General features: G+C 46.2%; 1 protein-coding gene across 1 annotated transcript in view; it reads right to left on the bottom strand.

Annotated features, from left to right (window-relative positions):
• The window catches only part of LOC124718879 (CDK5 regulatory subunit-associated protein 3), a 65,289-nt gene that overhangs the window by 33,159 nt on the left and 13,836 nt on the right, over nucleotides 1-18,294 (bottom strand). The window contains exon 5 of the mRNA XM_047244516.1: nucleotides 1,194-1,315. Within this exon, the coding sequence (XP_047100472.1) occupies nucleotides 1,194-1,315 (122 nt within the window). The remainder of the gene's footprint in view (nucleotides 1-1,193; nucleotides 1,316-18,294) is intronic.

Here is an 18,294-nt window from a genome sequence, read left to right as displayed (position 1 = left end):
ATGTACAGGTTGAAGGGCATGGAAGAAAGGCTGCATCCCTGCCTGGTACCCTTCTCAATTGAAGCACTTCTTTTTTGGTTTTCCGTTTGCATTGCTTCTCTTAGTTTTTGTACATACTATATATTATCCATCTTTCTTAATTTTGGTAACAGGGGAACTGGTTGGAAGCAATGGTGTAACAATCATCAAAACCGTTTATGGTGGAGTCCTTATCAAATACACATTACAACAGACATCAAATGAACTTAGTGACATGCTGCAAAGATCATAACAGGTTGGCAGGATAATACAAAAGTGTAATACAGACACTCACACAAATTGTAAGGAAATCATATACAATGCTCCCACCATTTCTTCCACTTACCTCCTGGAACACATTTTCCGGGATGGCCCACAGTTCTCGTCACAATGTTCTGAATCTCTTCCACAGTTTAGAAATGATGGCCTCTTAATGTGGTTTTAAGTTTGGGAAATTTTAAGTTTGGGGAACAGAAAAACATGTGATGGGGCTAGAACTGAAGAACACAGTGAATGGGGCACAATGGAAATTATGATAACTGTGGATCAGGAGTAATGAGCGAGTCAGCACATTGTAATGATATGACAGCCAAGTCTGGTTTTCCCACAATTCAGGCCTCTTCCTGTATGCAGCATCCATCATGCATGCTGGATTCCCTGGTAGGATTCCTTGGTTACCATCTGACCACGTGGTGCAAATTCCTAACAGACAATGCCTTCATGGTAAAAAAACATAACCAATATCACCTTGATCTTTTCCTGACTCGTGTGCTTTTCTTGTCCACTCACTGCAAAGACTGTACTGTCATTACAGTACACAATTGCAATGTCTCTCTGAAAGTATTGCCAGGTTTGCACATGCGCACATGTGCACACACATGCACACACATTCTTCAAGCTCACTCACTGGCACTTTGGCACTAATCTGATGAGCAGCTTATCACGAACTCAATTCAGCGGCAGTAGCTCGTTTTCTACAGTCAGAGTGAAATGCGGCAAACGGCAGTTTGTTCTCTAAACACGCTGTTACATGTGTTCAGTAGCTGCAGTGTGCTCCCTCTGGTGGATGGTGCACTATTTCAAAAGTTTCATTCTTTTTGAAACTACTTAGCAATAATCCTGGCAGATTGTTTCTATTGTTAGTACAACAACAGACAGACATATGACTGACTTACTTCAGTGTCTCCTGCACCAGACTTGCCAGTATCATCCTCCAGCCCAAAATCGAGAACAGGCTCCTCTACCTGGACTGGAGGCTCTCCGTACGTCCACTCGTAAGTTGTTGTATCACCATGGTCTAGAAAAATCAAAATACACCCTCATTCCAAAATGGCAGCCTGACATCACAAGAAAAGTGGTCCTGCTAACTTTAGAACAGCTAAACAAGCTGAGCACATAAGCAGAACATAATGGTAACTACAATTAAAAATATAGTTCACAGATTTGAAAAAGTTATAAGAAAGATAGGGAAACAGTACAATGGGAGTAGTGTTTGTTGTCAATACAAAGGAAGGGCAGAGGGTGAGTTACAATGAAGAGTTCAGCAGTAGATATCTTCTTGTCAGAATTTACAGCAAACCAAGGCCAAAAACAGTTCAGGTATACATGCCGATGTCACAAGCAGCAGGTGAAGAGATAATTCTGAACAGGTAACTCAATATGTATAGAAAGATGATACTCCAATAATCACGGGAGACTAAAATGTGGTAATAGGGGAAGGAATAGAAGACAGAGTCACAGGAGAATATGGGCTTGGTAATAGGAATAGCAGCAGAAGAGCACAGACTGAGTTCTGCTTATAAATTTTAGCTAGTAAAGGTGTATACACTTTTCAAACATTGCAAAACAAATAAGTACATTAGTCAAAGGCCTGGAGACATGGGAAAATTCCAGATGGTTTATGTCCTGATAAGACAGAGATTTTGAAATCAAATGCAAGATTGCATGGCGTACCAAGGAGCAGATATAGAGTTGCATCACTATTTAGTAATGACGACTGAAGTTGAACAGAATCACCAGGAAGAATAAGTGTGGAACGGAAAACTGAACCACTGGGGAATTATGAGTTGTGTCAGAAATTCTTGAAGGCTGTAGATATTGTGATAATGAATACCACAAGAGGCAGTTCCATGAGGAGGAATGGCTGTCTCTAAAATGGACAGTCACAGACATTGGACAGACAAACAAGTTGCAAGGAAGGCAACTGCAAATAAACTGTGCAGAACAGAAGAAATACTTCAAGTTATCTACAAAAAAAGGAAATACAAAAACTTTCTTTATTGTGGGACCTGCAGCGTATATTATGTCAAGTAGGACATTATGCAGAGAATCAGAAAACAATATGGTGCCTGATATTTTATTTTGGTATTTCAGCTTTATTGTCTTCATCAGTACATGTCCTAATGCTGTAGATGGAATATGACAACTTTGAGTTAACCATTATTGCTGTCTGTAGTTATTGGTTGTAATATTATTTTCAGCAACTAGCTGTCAAAATTGAATTTCAACAACTATCAGATAGTAATAAATGTGTTACAATATAATTCAACAGCAAATTATTGAACAACTTTAAAATGTTGCTGAAAATCATATTACAACCAACAACTACAGACAGCAATAATGGGTTACTCAAAGCTGACATATGTTCATCTATGTTACGACATCTACTGATGAAGGCAATAAAGCCAAAATAAGGCTATATACGAGGGTCACTCCAAAAGAAATGCACAATTTTTTTTTTTTAAATCCATCTTTTACTCTACATGTTTGAAAGTTTTACAGTGTGTAGATACATCCTTTAGGAACAATATTTTCATTTCTCCACATAATTTCCATCCCTCTCAACTGCCTTACGCCATCTTGGAACCAGCGCCTGTATACCTGCACAGTAAAATTCTGGACCAATCTGTTGGAGCCACTGTTTGGCATCGTGCACAAGGGAGTCATCATCTTCAAACCTTGTTCACGAAGAGCGTCTTTCAGTTTCCCAAAGAGATGATAGTCACATGCAGCCAGGTCAGGGCTGTAAGCCGGGTGTTTCAGTGTGGGCCATCCCAGTTTTGTGATCGCTTCCATGGTTTTTTGACTGACATGTGGTCGTGCATTGCCGTGCAACAGCAAAACAGCCTGCTTTTTCCAATGTGGTCAAACACAACTCAGTCGAGCTTGAAATTTCTTCAGTGTCGTCACATATGCATCGGAATTTATGGTGGTTCCACTTGGCACGATGTCCACAAGCAAGAGTCCTTCAGAATCGAAAAACACCATAGCCATAACTTTTCCAGCAGAAGGTGTGGTTTTGATTTTTTTTCTTGGGTGAATATACATGATGCCACTCCATTGATTGCCTCTTCGTCTCTGGTGAGAAATGATGCATCCAAGTTTCATCACCTGTCACAATTCTTCCAAGAAATTCATCTCCGCCATTCTCATACTGTTCCAAAAGTTTGCTGCATACCATTATTCTTGTTTCTTTGTGAGCCACTGTCAACATCCTGGGAACCCACCTAGCACAAACCTTTTTTAACACCAACACTTTCAGTATTCTGCAAACTCTTCCTTCCCCTATCCCAACATAGCGTGACAATTCGTTCACTGTGATGCGTCTGTCAGCAGTCACCAATTCGTTAACTCTCTGCACATTGTCTGGAGTATGTGCAGTATGAGGCCTGCCACTGCGAGGACAATCCTCAATATTGCCGTGCCTGCTTTCATCACGTAACCTGCTCGCCCACCGACTAACTGTACTGTGATTGACAGCAGCATCTCCATAGACCTTTTTCAACCTCTTATGGATGTTTCCCACTCTTTCGTTTTCACATCACAGGAATTCTATGACAGCACAATGCTTCTGACGGGAACATCAAGTGTAGCAGCCATCTTGAAGACATACTGTAACGGTGCCACTCACGGGAACAGGTTGAACTAAGTTCGAAAACAAGCGAGAAGGATGTATCTACACACTGTAAAACTTTCACACATGCATTTCTTTTGGAGTGACTCTTGTACTAATATAAAATACCAAGCAGCATACTGTTTTCCAGTTCGCTGCATAAATGCAAGTATGTTCAGGGAAAGACGGGAATACAGCAGTATAAGACATCTAGGAATGAAAGAAATAGGAAGTGCAGGAAACATGAAATGGCTGCAGGGGAAAGAGGAGAAATCAAAAATGGAATGGACATTGGAAGAACTGATTCAGTGTACAGAAAAGACAAACCAATCTTCGGTGAAATTACATGCAAGGGTGGTGACATTAAGAGTGCAATGGTAATTCCACTGTTAAGTATGGAGGAGAGAGTGGAGGGATGGAAAACATACAGTGAAGGCCTCTATGAAGGTGAGGACTTGTCTGATGGTGCATTAGAAGAAGAATGGGAGTTAATATGGAAGACATAAGGGATACACATTTGGATGACTTGTGATTAAATAAGTCAGAAGGGGTAGACAACATTCCTTCAGAATTTCTAAAACCACTCGGGGAAGCAGCAACCAGCAACTATTGAAGATGGTGTGTAGAACCTACGAGATTGGGGGCGCGCAGTCGGACTTTCAAAAAAATATGATTTACAACTGTCACACAATCAGCTTAACAGCTCATGCATCCAAGCCACTGACAAGAATGGAAAAGAAAACTGAGGCTCTGTTAGATGACAATCAGTTTGTGTTTCGGAAATGTAAAGGCACTAGAGAGACAGTTCTGACACTGCAACTGATAAAGAAAGCTGAAATTAAGAAAAACTACAACTTGTTCAAAGTATTTATCAACCTGAAAAAGGCATTCAACAATGTACAATCGTGCAAGATGCTCAAAATTCTGAGTTATAGGGAAAGATGGGTAGTATACAATATGTGCAATAACCAAAAGGGAACAACATGAATGGAAAACCACTAACGAAGTGCTCAGTTTACAACAATTAAGACAAGGATGAAGCCTTTTACCCCTGTTCTTCCATCTACACATTGAAGAAGCAATGATGGAAATAAAAGTAAGGTTCAAGAGTGGGATTAAAATTCATGTTGAAAGGATATAAATGATAACATCGCTGAAGACATTGCTGTCCTCAGTGACCGGGAAGTAGAATTACAGGACATGCTGAATGGAATGGATAGTTTAATGAGCACAGAATATAGACTTAAGAGTAAACTGGAGAATGAGAAAAGTAATGAGGAGTAGAGAAATAAGATTATCTATAAACTTTGCATCAAAATTAGTGAGACAGAGTTGAAGTAGTTAAGGAATTCGACTACATTAGAAGCAAAATAACATATGATGGATGAAACAAGGAGGACATAACAAGCACAAGCAAAAGGGCATTCCTGGACAAAAGATGTAGCCTAGTGTCAAATATAGGTCTTAATTTGAGGAAGGAATTTCTGAGAATGTACATTTGGAACACAGTAATGTATGTCAGTGAATCATGGACTGTGGGAAAAATGTAAAAGAAGAGAATCAAAGGGTTTGAGATGCGGATCTACAGAAGAACGTTGAAAACTAGGTGGACTAATAAGGTAAGGAATGAGGAGGTTCTCCACAGATTCGACAAAGAAAGGAACATTTAGAAAAAACTGACACGAAAAAAGAGACACAGGATGATACAATATGTGTTAAGACACCAGGGAGTAGCTTCCATAGTACTAAAGAGAGCTGTAGATGGTTATAGTTCAGAAAAATAATAGAAATGTGCTGTCAATGGCTTTCCCAATGTAGTACATCTTGCCATGATTCTTGGGTTTTACACTGTTTCATGCTGCTGGGACTTCACAATATTTTTATGGAACGCCAGCTTCAGACAGGATACAGACCAATGTTTAAATCTTGAGTGTGCATCCATCAAGTAACAGCCTGTAATACTGATGCCTTGATAACAGTGTGCCTTGTCCAAAGGCAACTTAAATAGGCTGTCAGATACATTTTAGCATGATCAGTGTTGGACTTGACAATTTGCTGAAGTTTTATCCTCTGTCTTTGTTGACCAAGTTAGCAGCTGGTTTTCACTGACAGCCTGTTTCACATTGCCACTTGCAGGAAACTGTAGCTTCCTGTTCATTCACTGGTTATGAAACCTTACCATACCCGCAATATTCACTGAATCTGGCACTCTTTTTAAAACTGAAGGAACCACGGTGTAGATGTCATTTAATCGGTGATTATGAGGTGACTGCAGTGGTGGAAAACTTTTTCCAGGACTAAACTAAGAACTTCTAGAACCATAGCATACAATATGAGAAAATGTGTCAACATGCACGTATTGCACGTAGAGATGGACTAATAAAAGTGTAAAATTTGGGATTGCTAATTTTTTCCCCTATCCAAAGGTACAAACTTTACAAACACTTCTGTATTTTAGTCTTACTGTAACTCATTTTGAAGCATGCTTTCAAATGTGCTTTGTTCAGTTCTTCCATTGCTATTGAAATAATTTCTGAACTAGAGGCAAGCAGTACAATGTCATCAGCAAAATGAGGATGGTCTGGATATGTTCCACAACACATATTCCTTCATTATATCAGTTTAAATATCTTAAAAATTATTTCATGATTGCTGAGAACATTTCTGGTGACATAGAATTTCCCTGTCTTACTTATTTTCCAATTTTGAATTTTTCACAATCTTGATGAAGACTGAGGGAAGCTGTGGCATTGACATACATATTCTCCAGTATGAGGAGGAACCAGTAGTTTGAATTGACATATTGTTTTTCAATAGCAGTCAGTGCACATTTTGTTGAACCTGAGTCAAGATCTTTCCGAAAATCTTTTAAATCCCAGACAGAGTGGTAATTCACTTTGAGGGAAGGATTAAGATAATATGGGCTGTGGAGCTGAAAAAATATGGGACTCAGCTGAAGTGTACACATCACTGAGAAAAAACAAAATTACAAGGACTTGTTTCAGACAGTTTGACCATGTTCAACGGACATACGGGACGGGTATCAAAACAACTACATACATACAGACATGATCAGCAGTAGACCAGTAGGAAGACCAAGGAAAAGATGACTGAACCAAGTGAAGGATTATATAAGTGCAAGAAGAGTCATCGAGCCCAAAGAGAAACTCGCACATGAACAACCACAAGGTGGAGAGTGCTTATAAGTTTGGGCAACAGTGGAAAACCAATGGTGGTGACTAATAGTTTGTCTGGTGAGATTACCAATCTGTGGATGTGTGTATGAAAGAGGTAATACAATGAGGTGACAAAAGTCATGGACTACCTCCTAATATCAAAATGGCTCAACTGCTGTGGTCATAAGTCCCCTAGAACTTAGAACTACTTAAACCTAACTAATCTAAGGACATCACACACATCCATGCCCGAGGCAGGATTCGAACCTGCAACTGTAGCGGTCGTGCGGTTCTAGACTGTAGCGCCTTTAACCACTCGGCCACTCCGGCCGACTCCTAATATCATGCCAGACCTTCTCTTGCCTTTTTTTGTTTTTGTTTTTTTTTTTTTTTTGTGGTTTTAGGGCGCAAAACTTCTATGGTCATTAGCGCCCAGCCCGTGATGTAGGAAACAGGAAAAAAACGAAATTTAAAATCAGCAGCAAGGGGAACAAAGTCATAAAATTTGAGAAACTAAAGGCAGAAGGAATGCTTAAAAATCCACTATAGAAAGGGGTTGGTTGTCCCCAAAAAAAAAAAAATCAAATGACTGACGTCATTTCACTGTCACTAATAAACTGTAGAACGCGGTCAGCTGAGCGCGTGTCATCTGCTAAAATCAACGATAGATCAGGCGATAGCTGTAGACGGGAGCGTAACGGATTAAAATAGGGGCATTCAATTAAAAGGTGTCTTACCGTCCACACATGAGAGCAGTCGGGACAGAGTGGGGAAGGATCGCCGCTTAAAAGATGTCGATGGCTAAGAAGCCCTATCCGGAGTCGAGTTAAAATTACCTCCTCCCGACGACGCGTTCGGGAGGAAGAGGTCCAAGCACAAGGAAGAGCTTTCACGTCCCTCAATTTATTATGGGGAAGTGTCGACCGATGCGCGTGCCATAAATGAACAACACGACGACATAAAACGCTCCGTAGATCGGCGAAGGGAATCGATTGAATAGCTGGCCGAAGAAGAGAGACTGCAGCCTTGGCTGCAATATCGACCGCCTCATTTCCACAGATACCAACGTGTCCCGGGAGCCAGAGGAACGCCACCGAGACGCCCACCAGGTGGAGCAAGCGCAGACAGTCCTGAATCCGGTGGACCAGAGGGTGCACAGGGTAAAGAGCTTGGAGACTTAGGAGAGAGCTGAGAGAATCTGAGCAGATTACGTACTGTATCCGCTGATGGCGGCGGATGTAGTGGACAGCCTGGAGAACAGCGTAAAGCTCCGCAGTATAAACCGAACACTGGTCGGGAAGCCGAAAGTGATTTGGGGTGTTGCCAACAATATAGGCACTCCCTACACCTAACGATGTTTTCGAGCCGTCGGTGTAAATAAATGTGGCTTCCGTCATTTGTGCACATAGAGCAGCAAATGCCCGACGGTAGACAAGTGTAGGGGTACCATCCTTCGGAAATTGACATAGGTCTCTGAGCAAGTCGATCCGGGGACGGATCCAAGGCGGTGCTGTACCCCAAGTTGTCAAGAAGGTTTTAGGAAAGCAGAAGGAGAGAGAATGGAGCAGTTGACGGAAGCGGACTCCCGGGGGTAGTAGGGAGGAGGAGCGGCCTGCATACCCGACATCAAAGGAGGTGTCGAAAAAAAGGTCATGGGCTGGATTAGCAGGCATGGAAGACAGATGGCTAGCATAACGACTCAGAAGGACTGCCCGCCGATTGGACAGCGGAGGTTCAGCAGTCTCAGCATAAAGGCTTTCCACAGGGCTGGTGTAAAAAGCTCCAGACACTAAACGTAATCCACGGTGGTGGATAGAGTCGAGACGCCGAAGAATAGACAGCCGAGCAGAGGAGTAGACTATGCTTCCATAATCCAATTTCGAGCGCACTAAGGCACGATAGAGGCGGAGAAGGACCACTCTGTCCGCTCCCCAGGAGGTACCATTCAGGACACGGAGGGTGTTAAGGGAACGCAGACAGCGAGCCGAAAGATAGGAAACGTGGGAGGACCAGCACAGTTTTCTGTCAAACATAAGACCCAAGAATTTAGCGACGTCGGAAAACGGAAGGTTGACAGGACCCAGATGTAAGGAGGGCGGAAGAAACTCCTTACGTCGCCAAAAATTAACACAAACGGTCTTACTGGGTGAGAAACGGAAGCCGGTTTCGATGCTCCACGAGTGGAGGCGATCGAGACATCCTTGAAGACGTCTTTCAAGCAGGCTGGTCCGTTGAGAGCTGTAGTAGATCGCAAAATCGTCCACAAAGAGGGAGCCCGAGACATCAGGAAGGAGACAATCCATAATTGGATTAATGGCGATGGCAAACAGTACAACACTCAGCACGGAGCCCTGGGGTACCCCGTTTTCTTGGGAGAAAGTACGGGAGAGAGTAGTGTTCACCCGCACCCTAAATGTGCGCTCTGCCATAAATTCGCGAAGAAAAAGGGGCAGCCGACCTCGAAAGCCCCAAGAGAACAGTGTGCGGAGGATGCCTGTCCTCCAACAGGTATCGTATGCTCTCTCCAGATCAAAAAATATTGCTACCGTTTGGCGTTTCCGGAGAAAATTGTTCATGATAGAAGTGGAGAGAGCAACAAGATGGTCAACGGCAGAACGATGCTTTCGGAATCCGCATTGGGCTGGTGTTAAGAGACTGCGGGATTCCAGCCACCAAGCTAAACGGTAATTCACCATACGCTCCAAAACCTTACAGACACTACTCGTGAGAGAAATGGGGCGATAGCTAGAGGGGAGATGTTTGTCCTTTCCAGGTTTCGGAACGGGAACGACAATAGCTTCCCGCCAGCGCCTGGGAAAGGTACTGTCAGTCCAAATTCGATTGTAAAGGCGAAGGAGGTAACGCAGGCTAGGGGTTGATAAATGCAGCAACATTTGGACATGGATACCATCCGGTCCTGGGGCGGAGGAGCGAGAAGAAGAGAGGGCATGTTGGAGTTCCCGCATGGAGAAAACAGTATTGTAGCTTTCGTGATTTTGAGAGGAGAAAGCAAGATGTCGCACTTCCGCTGCACGTTTCTTCAGGAGAAACGCTGGCGGGTAATTTGAAGAGCTCGAAATCTCAGCAAAGTGCTGACCCAATGAGTTAGAAATTGCGCCGGGGTCCACTAAGGTATCATGCGCGACAGTGAGCCCAGAGACCGGGGAGAAACTAGGCGCGCCTGAGAACCGTCGAAGCCGACTCCAAACTTCCGAGGAGGGAGTGAAGGTGTTAAATGAGCTAATAAAGAATTTCCAGCTTGCCTTCTTGCTATCGCGGATGACGCGACGGCATCGCGCACGGAGCTGCTTATATCGGATACAGTTTGCCAAAGTTGGATGGTGACGGAAAATGCGAAGGGCATGTCGCCGCTCACGTATTGCGTCACGGCATGCCTCGTTCCACCAAGGAACTGGGGGGCGCCGGGGCAATTCGGAGGTGCGTGGTATTGAACGTTCCGCAGCTGTGAGAATAACGTCGGTAATATGTGTGACCTCATCGTCGACGCTGGGAAAGCGGCGGTCATCGAATGTCGCTAGAGACGAAAAAAGTGTCCAATCGGCTTGGGCAAACTTCCAGCGTCGCGAGCGCATATATGGCAGTTGAGGCTGCAGTCTAAGAACACATGGAAAGTGGTCACTCGAGTGTGTATCATCAAGGGCGAACCATTCGAAGCGCCGAGCTAGCGGAACAGTACCGACCGCAAGGTCCAAATGAGATAAATTTGTCGTGGAGGCAGACAAAAATGTGGGGACCCCAGTGTTGAGGCAGACTAGATCCGCTTGGTGGAAGACGTCTAGCAATAGTGAGCCACGTGGACAAGGATGTGGAGATCCCCAAAGCGGGTGGTGGGCATTGAAGTCCCCAACCAGCAAATAGGGGGGTGGAAGCTGATCAAGAAGATGAAGGAGATCAGCTCGTGCCATTGGTGTGGACGATGGAATGTATACCGTACAAAGAGAGAACGTGTATCCAGAAAGGGAAAGACGGACGGCGACAGCTTGGAAGGAACTGTTTAAGGGGAGTGGGTGATAATGGAGAGTATCATGGAGCAGAATCATGAGTCCTCCATGGGCTGGAGTGCCTTCAACAGAGGGGAGGTCATATCGGACGGACTGAAAATGAGGGAGAACAAAGCGGTCATGGGGACGCAGCTTTGTTTCCTGAAGACAGAAGATGACCGGCGAGTAGGATCGTAAGAGGATCGACAATTCATCCCGATTGGCTCGAATGCCGCGGATATTCCAGTGGATAATGGACATGGGGTGAACAGAAAATGGAGGAACGTGACCAAGGGTGCTGTCAGCTCAACGACTGCTCAGAGCTTGCAACCGACAGCATGGAATGGCATTCAGTCGAAGGCAGAAGATCCTGATCCATAGGTTGGTCAGGAGCAGCTCCAGCCATCAACGATCGGCCAGTTGACCGGCCACCAGCAGTGCGCCCCGGCGACACAGAAGACGGCCGAGGGCGATTTCCGCCAGGTGGTGCTGTAGATGGGACACGCCTTGGCGGAGAAGGAGAGGAACTGTGTTTCTTCGTAGCCATCTTGGAAGTATGATGTTTAGATGAAGGAGGAACCGATGGTTGTGAAGTTGTGGTACGTAAAAACTCTTCACGAGAATGCTCTTTTTTCGAAGACTTGGCGTCTGACTTTTGGGCTCGAGATTTAGCAGAACCCGACGAAGGGCGAGCCATAGAGTGGGCAGGCGAAAGTGGTGAGGTTGAACGGGCGATCTTTGCGCTGGCCGATCTGACGACCGTGGTACTAAAGGTGAGGTCGCAAGTCTGTGTGGCCGCCTCCTTTGTTGGCCGAGGAGAAGCAAGGACAGAGCTGTATTTTCCTTTCTGAGGCACAGTGGGCTGTCGACTGGCGAGTAACTTTCGAGCAGCAAAGGTCGACACCTTTTCCTTCACTCTTATTTCCTGGATGAGTTTTTCGTCCTTAAAAACAGGGCAATCTCGAGAGGAAGCAGCGTGGTCACCCATACAGTTGATGCAGCGAGGGGATGGAGGTGGACAAGCACCCTCATGGGCATCCTTGCCACACGTAACACATTTGGCCGGATTGGAACAGGACTGGCTGGTGTGATTGAACCGCTGACATCAATAGCAACGCGTAGGGTTTGGGACATAAGGGCGAACGGAAATTATCTCATAGCCTGCTTTGATTTTTGATGGGAGTTGAACTTTGTCAAATGTCAAGAAGACATAACCCGATGAACAGCTGTGACGCCCTGGTCAGACAGGTAGTGCTGAATTTCCTCGTCAGACAATCCATCGAGGGAGCGTGTATAAACGACTCCACGCGAGGAATTTAAGGTACGGTGCGGTTCCACCCGGACAGGGAAGGTGTGGAGCAGAGAAGTACGCAGCAATTTTTGAGCCTGGAGGGCACTGTGTGTTTCCAACAACAGGGTGCCATTCCGTAATCTGGAACAAGACTTTACAGGACCCGCAATTGCGTCGACACCTTTCTGAATAATGAAAGGGTTGACCGTGGAAAAGTCGTGACCTTCGTCAGACCGACAAACAACAAGGAACTGTGGCATCGATGGAAGAACCGTCTGTGGCTGAGACTCAGTGAACTTACGTTTGTGAGCAGACATAGAGGAAGGTGAGGAAACCATTGCGGAAGAATCCCCCATGATTACCGGCGTCTCCGATGGCGCGCTCCTCCCTTGTGGGGGCCCACACCGAGGGCACACTCGCCTTAGGTGATTGTTCACACCTCAGGTCACACCTCCCGACAAACGGACGGAGGGACCAATCGGCACTTTCGGAAGGTATCAGCTCGGGTAATCACCCCTCCCTGGGCCTGGCCGTTACCAGGGGGTACGTACGTGTCCTACCTGTCTATCCGGGGCGGGGAATTACGCGTTACCCCGTCACCGGCTACGCATGGAAGTGCGTGGGTCGGCCTTCAGACACGCACAGGGAGGAAGAAAGAGACAGGGAAAGGAAAGAAGAGAGGTCTCAAACGCCGCAGCGGAGACAAGGGTAAAGAGAAGAGGTAAGGAGAAGAGGTAAGGAAAAGAGAAGGACGAAGAAAGATGAAGACATACAAGCAAGGAAGGCGAAGAGGGCGGTACATTTACAAGCGTCCGTCTCCGGACGTAGGCACAAACCATACTCCCCAGAGGGGGAGAAAGGGAAGGAAAGAGCCAGAGGTGAGGGGGGGGGGGGGGCGAAGATGGGGGATGGGGAAGGATGCCGAAAGGGAAGGTATGCAGCCCGGAAAGGAAGGAAGGCCACATTAGCTCGGGGTCCCGTGCTCGCTACGCACGTATCCACAAAAGAGTTGTGGATCCCCTGGGGGGCTTCTCTTGCCTGTTGCAGTGCAGCAACTCAACAAGGCATGGTTCAACAAGTTGTTGGAAGTCCCCTGCAGAAATACTGACCCATGCTTCCTCTATAGCCACCCATAATCGCTAACATGTTGCTGGTGCAGGATGTTGTGCACTGACCTCTTGATTATTTCCCATAAATGTTCTATGGGATTTATGTCAGGTGACCTAGGTGGCCAAATCATTCGCTCAAATTGTCCAGAATGTTCTTCAAACCAATCACGAACAACTGTGGCCAGATGACATGGTGCATTGTATCCATCAAAATTCCATTGTTTGGGAATATGAAGTCCATGAATGGCTGTAAACGGTCTCCAAGTAGCCAAATGTAACAATTTCCTGTCAATGATTGGCTCTGTGTAAACAGAGCCACCACCAGCTTGTAGAGTGCCTTGGGTCCATGCCTCCCTGGGGTCTGCACACAGTCAAACGAACCCTACCATCAGCTCTTACCACCTGAAATTGGGACTCATCTGACCAGGACAGCATTATAAAGTTATTAGGGTGCACCCAGTATGGTTACAAGCCCAGGAGAGGCACTGCAAGTGATGTCACGCTGTCAGCGAAGGCTTTCGCATCGATCGTCTGTTGCCGTATCCCATTAATGCCAAATTTCACCACACTGTCCTAGTGGATGTGTTTATTGTACATCCCATATTGATTTATAGACTTATTTCACATAGTGTTGCTTGTCTCTTAGCACTGACAACTCTGTGCAAAGGTCGCTGCTCTCGGTTGCTCAACGAAGGTTGGTTGATTGGATTAAAAGAGTGGAGAAAGGGGCCAAACTACAAGGTCATCAGTCCCTTGTTCCAAATAAAACAATGCCACAAGTGTGAGAACAAAACAAACGAGACTGGTAATTCAAAACGGAATGAAAGGAGAAATCACAAGAACAATGGAGGGCAACAAACATGTAAATGGACAAAAGGGGACAAGAAAACCACAGAAATGCAAGAAACGGGATGAAGAGATTAAAACAACAAAGCAGATTACCATGGCTGGCTGACCATGAGAATAAAAAAGGAGGAGCCAGCCACTCTGCAACACATTAAAACCTCCACCCTAAAAGCACTAGAGTGGAGGACACAGAGGGGCAAAGGATATGCACTTATACTTAGATCAAATGATAAAACCCACCCTCACGAATAAAACGTAAAACTAAATCAGCTGATGAGGTTTTCTCAGAGAAAATTAGCGGCAACGAGTTCGGTAACCCAAGATTTTGTCGCTGGGCAGCCGAAGTAGGACAGTGCACGAGAATATGGGCCACTGTTAACCGGGCACCGCACCGAGACTCGGGCAGGTCTTCACGGCACAGGAGGTAACCGTGGGTCGCCCAAGCATGGCCGATGCAGAGCCGGCAGGGGACAACTGATCCCCTGCTAGAGGCCCGCATGGAAGACTTCCACTGAGTGAAGGTTGTCAGCCATTGCATTGCCCGTGATGGGAGGTAATGCCTGAAATTTGCTATTCTCGACATGCCCCTGACACTGTAGATCTTGGAATACTGAATTCCCTAATGATTTCCAAAATGGAATGTCCCACGCATCTAGTTCCAATTACCATGCCACATTCACAGTCAGTTAATTCCCATTATGTGGCCGTAGTCACATCAGAAATCATTTCACATGAATCACCTGCGTACAAATACCAGCTCTGCCATTGCACTGCCCTTTCGTACCTCGTGTCTGTGATACTACATCATCTGTATATGTGCATATCACTATCCCATGACTTTTGTCACCTCAGTGTACAAATGAATGAGCAGTGTTTATTTCACAGATGATGTGACTTACCGAACGAAAGTGCTGGCAGGTCGATAGGCACACAAACAAACACAAACATACACATGAAATTCAAGCTTTCGCAACAAACTGTTGCCTCATCAGGAAAGAGGGAAGGAGAGGGAAAGACGAAAGGATGTGGGTTTTAAGGGAGAGGGTAAGGAGTCATTCCAATCCCGGGAGTGGAAAGACTTACCTTAAGGGGAAAAAAGGGGTATACACTCGCACACACACACATATCCATCCGCACATACACAGACACAAGCAGACATTTGTAAAGGCAAAGAGTTTGGGCAGAGACATCAGTCGAGGCGGAAGTACAGAGGCAAAGATGTTGAAAGACAGGTGAGGTATGAGCGGCGGCAAATTGAAATTAGCGGAGATTGAGGCCTAGTGGGTAACGAGAAGAGAGGATATACTGAAGGGCAAGTTCCCATCTCCAGAGTTCTGACAGGTTGGTGTTAGTGGGAAGTATCCAGATAACCCGGACGGTGTAACACTGTGCCAAGATGTGCTGGCCATGCACCAAGGCATGTTTAGCCACAGGGTGATCCTCATTACCAACAAACACTGTCTGCCTGTGTCCATGCATGCGAATGAACAGTTTGTTGCTGGTCATTCCCACACAGAAAGCTTCACAGTGTAGGCAGGTCAGTTGGTAAATCACGTGGGTGCTTTCACACGTGGCTCTGCCTCTGATCGTGTACACCTTCCGGGTTACAGGACTGGAGTAGGTGGTGGTGGGAGGGTGCATGGGACAGGTTTTACACCTGGGGCGGTTACAAGGGTAGGAGCCAGAGGGTAGGGAAGGTGGTTTGGGAATTTCATAGGGATGAACTAAGAGGTTACGAAGGTTAGGTGGATGGTGGAAAGACACTCTTGGTGGAGTGGGGAGGATTTCATGAAGGATGGATCTCATTTCAGGGCAGGATTTGAGGAAGTCATATCCCTGCTGGAGAGCCACTTTCAGAGTCTGATCCAGTCCCGGAAAGTATCCTGTCACAAGTGGGGCACTTTTGGGGTTCTTCTGTGGGAGGTTCTGGGTTTGAGGAGATGAGGAAGTGGCTCTGGTTATTTGCTTCTGTACCAAGTCGGGAGGGTAGTTGCGGGATGCGAAAGCTGTTTTCAGGTTGTTGGTGTAATGGTTCAGGGATTCCAGACTGGAGCAGATTCGTTTGCCACGAAGACCTAGGCTGTAGGGAAGGGACCGTTTGATGTGGAATGGGTGGCAGCTGTCATAATGTCCAACTCCCCAAGACACTATCCAAACTGAACCCTGCCTGGAACAGTTCCGTCCTCTGTCACAGCGGGACCCACCTCCTCTTCCTCAAAATCACCCTCTCCAAACTTTCCAGGAATTTCTGACTTCCAGCCTTGCCTCTCAATCCTTCTTAAAAAACCTTAATCCTACTCCCAACATCGCCACTGCTTAAGCCCAGGCTATCCGTGATCGGAAGGCTGACCGATCCATCGTCATTCTTCCGGCGGACAAGGGTTCCACAACTGTGGTACTTGATCGTCGGGAGTATGTGGCTGAGGGACTGCGTCAGCTTTTAGACAACACTACATACAAAGTTTGCCAAGGTAATCCCATTCCTGATGTCCAGGCGGAGCATCAAGGAATCCTCAGAACCTTAGGCCCCCTACAAAACCTTTCACCTGACTCCATCAACCTCCTGACCCCACAGACACCCCGCACCCCTACCTTCTACCTTCTTCCTAAAATTCACAAACCCAATCATCCCGGCCGTCCCATTGTAGCTGTCTACCAAGCCCCCACAGAACGTATCTCTGCCTACGTAGATCAACACCTTCAACCCATTACATGCAGTCTCCCATCCTTCATCAAAGACACCAACCACTTTCTCGAACACCTGGAATCCCTACCCAGTCTGTTACCCCTGGAAACCATCCTTGTAACCATTGATGCCACTTCCTTATACACAAATATTCCGCACGTCCAGGGCCTCGCTGCGATGGAGCACTTCCTTTCACGCCGATCACCTGCCACCCTACCAAAAACCTCTTTCCTCATTACCTTAGCCAGCTTCATCTTGACCCACAACTTCTTCACTTTCGAAGGCCAGACATACCAACAATTAAAGGGAACAGCCATGGGTACCAGGATGGCCCCCTCGTACGCCAACCTATTCATGGGTCGCTTAGAGGAAGCCTTCTTGGTTACCCAGGCCTGCCAACCCAAAGTTTGGTACAGATTTATTGATGACATCTTCATGATCTGGACTCACAGTGAAGAACAACTCCAGAATTTCCTCTCCAACCTCAACTCCTTTGGTTCCGTCAGATTCACCTGGTCCTACTCCAAATCCCATGCCACTTTCCTTGACGTTGACCTCCACCTGTCCAATGGCCAGCTTCACACGTCCGTCCACACCAAACCCGCCAACAAGCAACAGTACCTCCATTATGACAGCTGCCACTCATTCCACATCAAACGGTCCCTTCCCTACAGCCTAGGTCTTCGTGGCAAACGAATCTGCTCCAGTCCGGAATCCCTGAACCATTACACCAACAACCTGAAAACAGCTTTCGCATCCCGCAACTACCCTCCCGACCTGGTACAGAAGCAAATAACCAGAGCCACTTCCTCATCTCCTCAAACCCAGAACCTCCCACAGAAGAACCCCAAAAGTGCCCCACTTGTGACAGGATACTTTCCGGGACTGGATCAGACTCTGAATGTGGCTCTCCAGCAGGGATATGACTTCCTCAAATCCTGCCCTGAAATGAGATCCATCCTTCATGAAATCCTCCCCACTCCACCAAGAGTGTCTTTCCGCCGTCCACCTAACCTTCATAACCTCTTAGTTCATCCCTATGAAATCCCCAAACCACCTTCCCTACCCTCTGGCTCCTACCCTTGTAACCGCCCCCGGTGTAAAACCTGTCCCATGCACCCTCCCACCACCACCTACTCCAGTCCTGTAACCCGGAAGGTGTACATGATCAAAGGCAGAGCCACGTGTGAAAGCACCCACATGATTTACCAACTGACCTGCCTACACTGTGAAGCTTTCTATGTGGGAATGACCAGCAACAAACTGTCCACTCGC

The sequence above is a fragment of the Schistocerca piceifrons genome, chromosome 10 (assembly GCF_021461385.2).
Source record: "Schistocerca piceifrons isolate TAMUIC-IGC-003096 chromosome 10, iqSchPice1.1, whole genome shotgun sequence".
NCBI lineage: Eukaryota > Metazoa > Arthropoda > Insecta > Orthoptera > Acrididae > Schistocerca > Schistocerca piceifrons.
The sequence above is the reverse complement of the archived record's forward strand: the minus strand, read 5'-3'. Positions and strand labels throughout refer to the sequence as shown.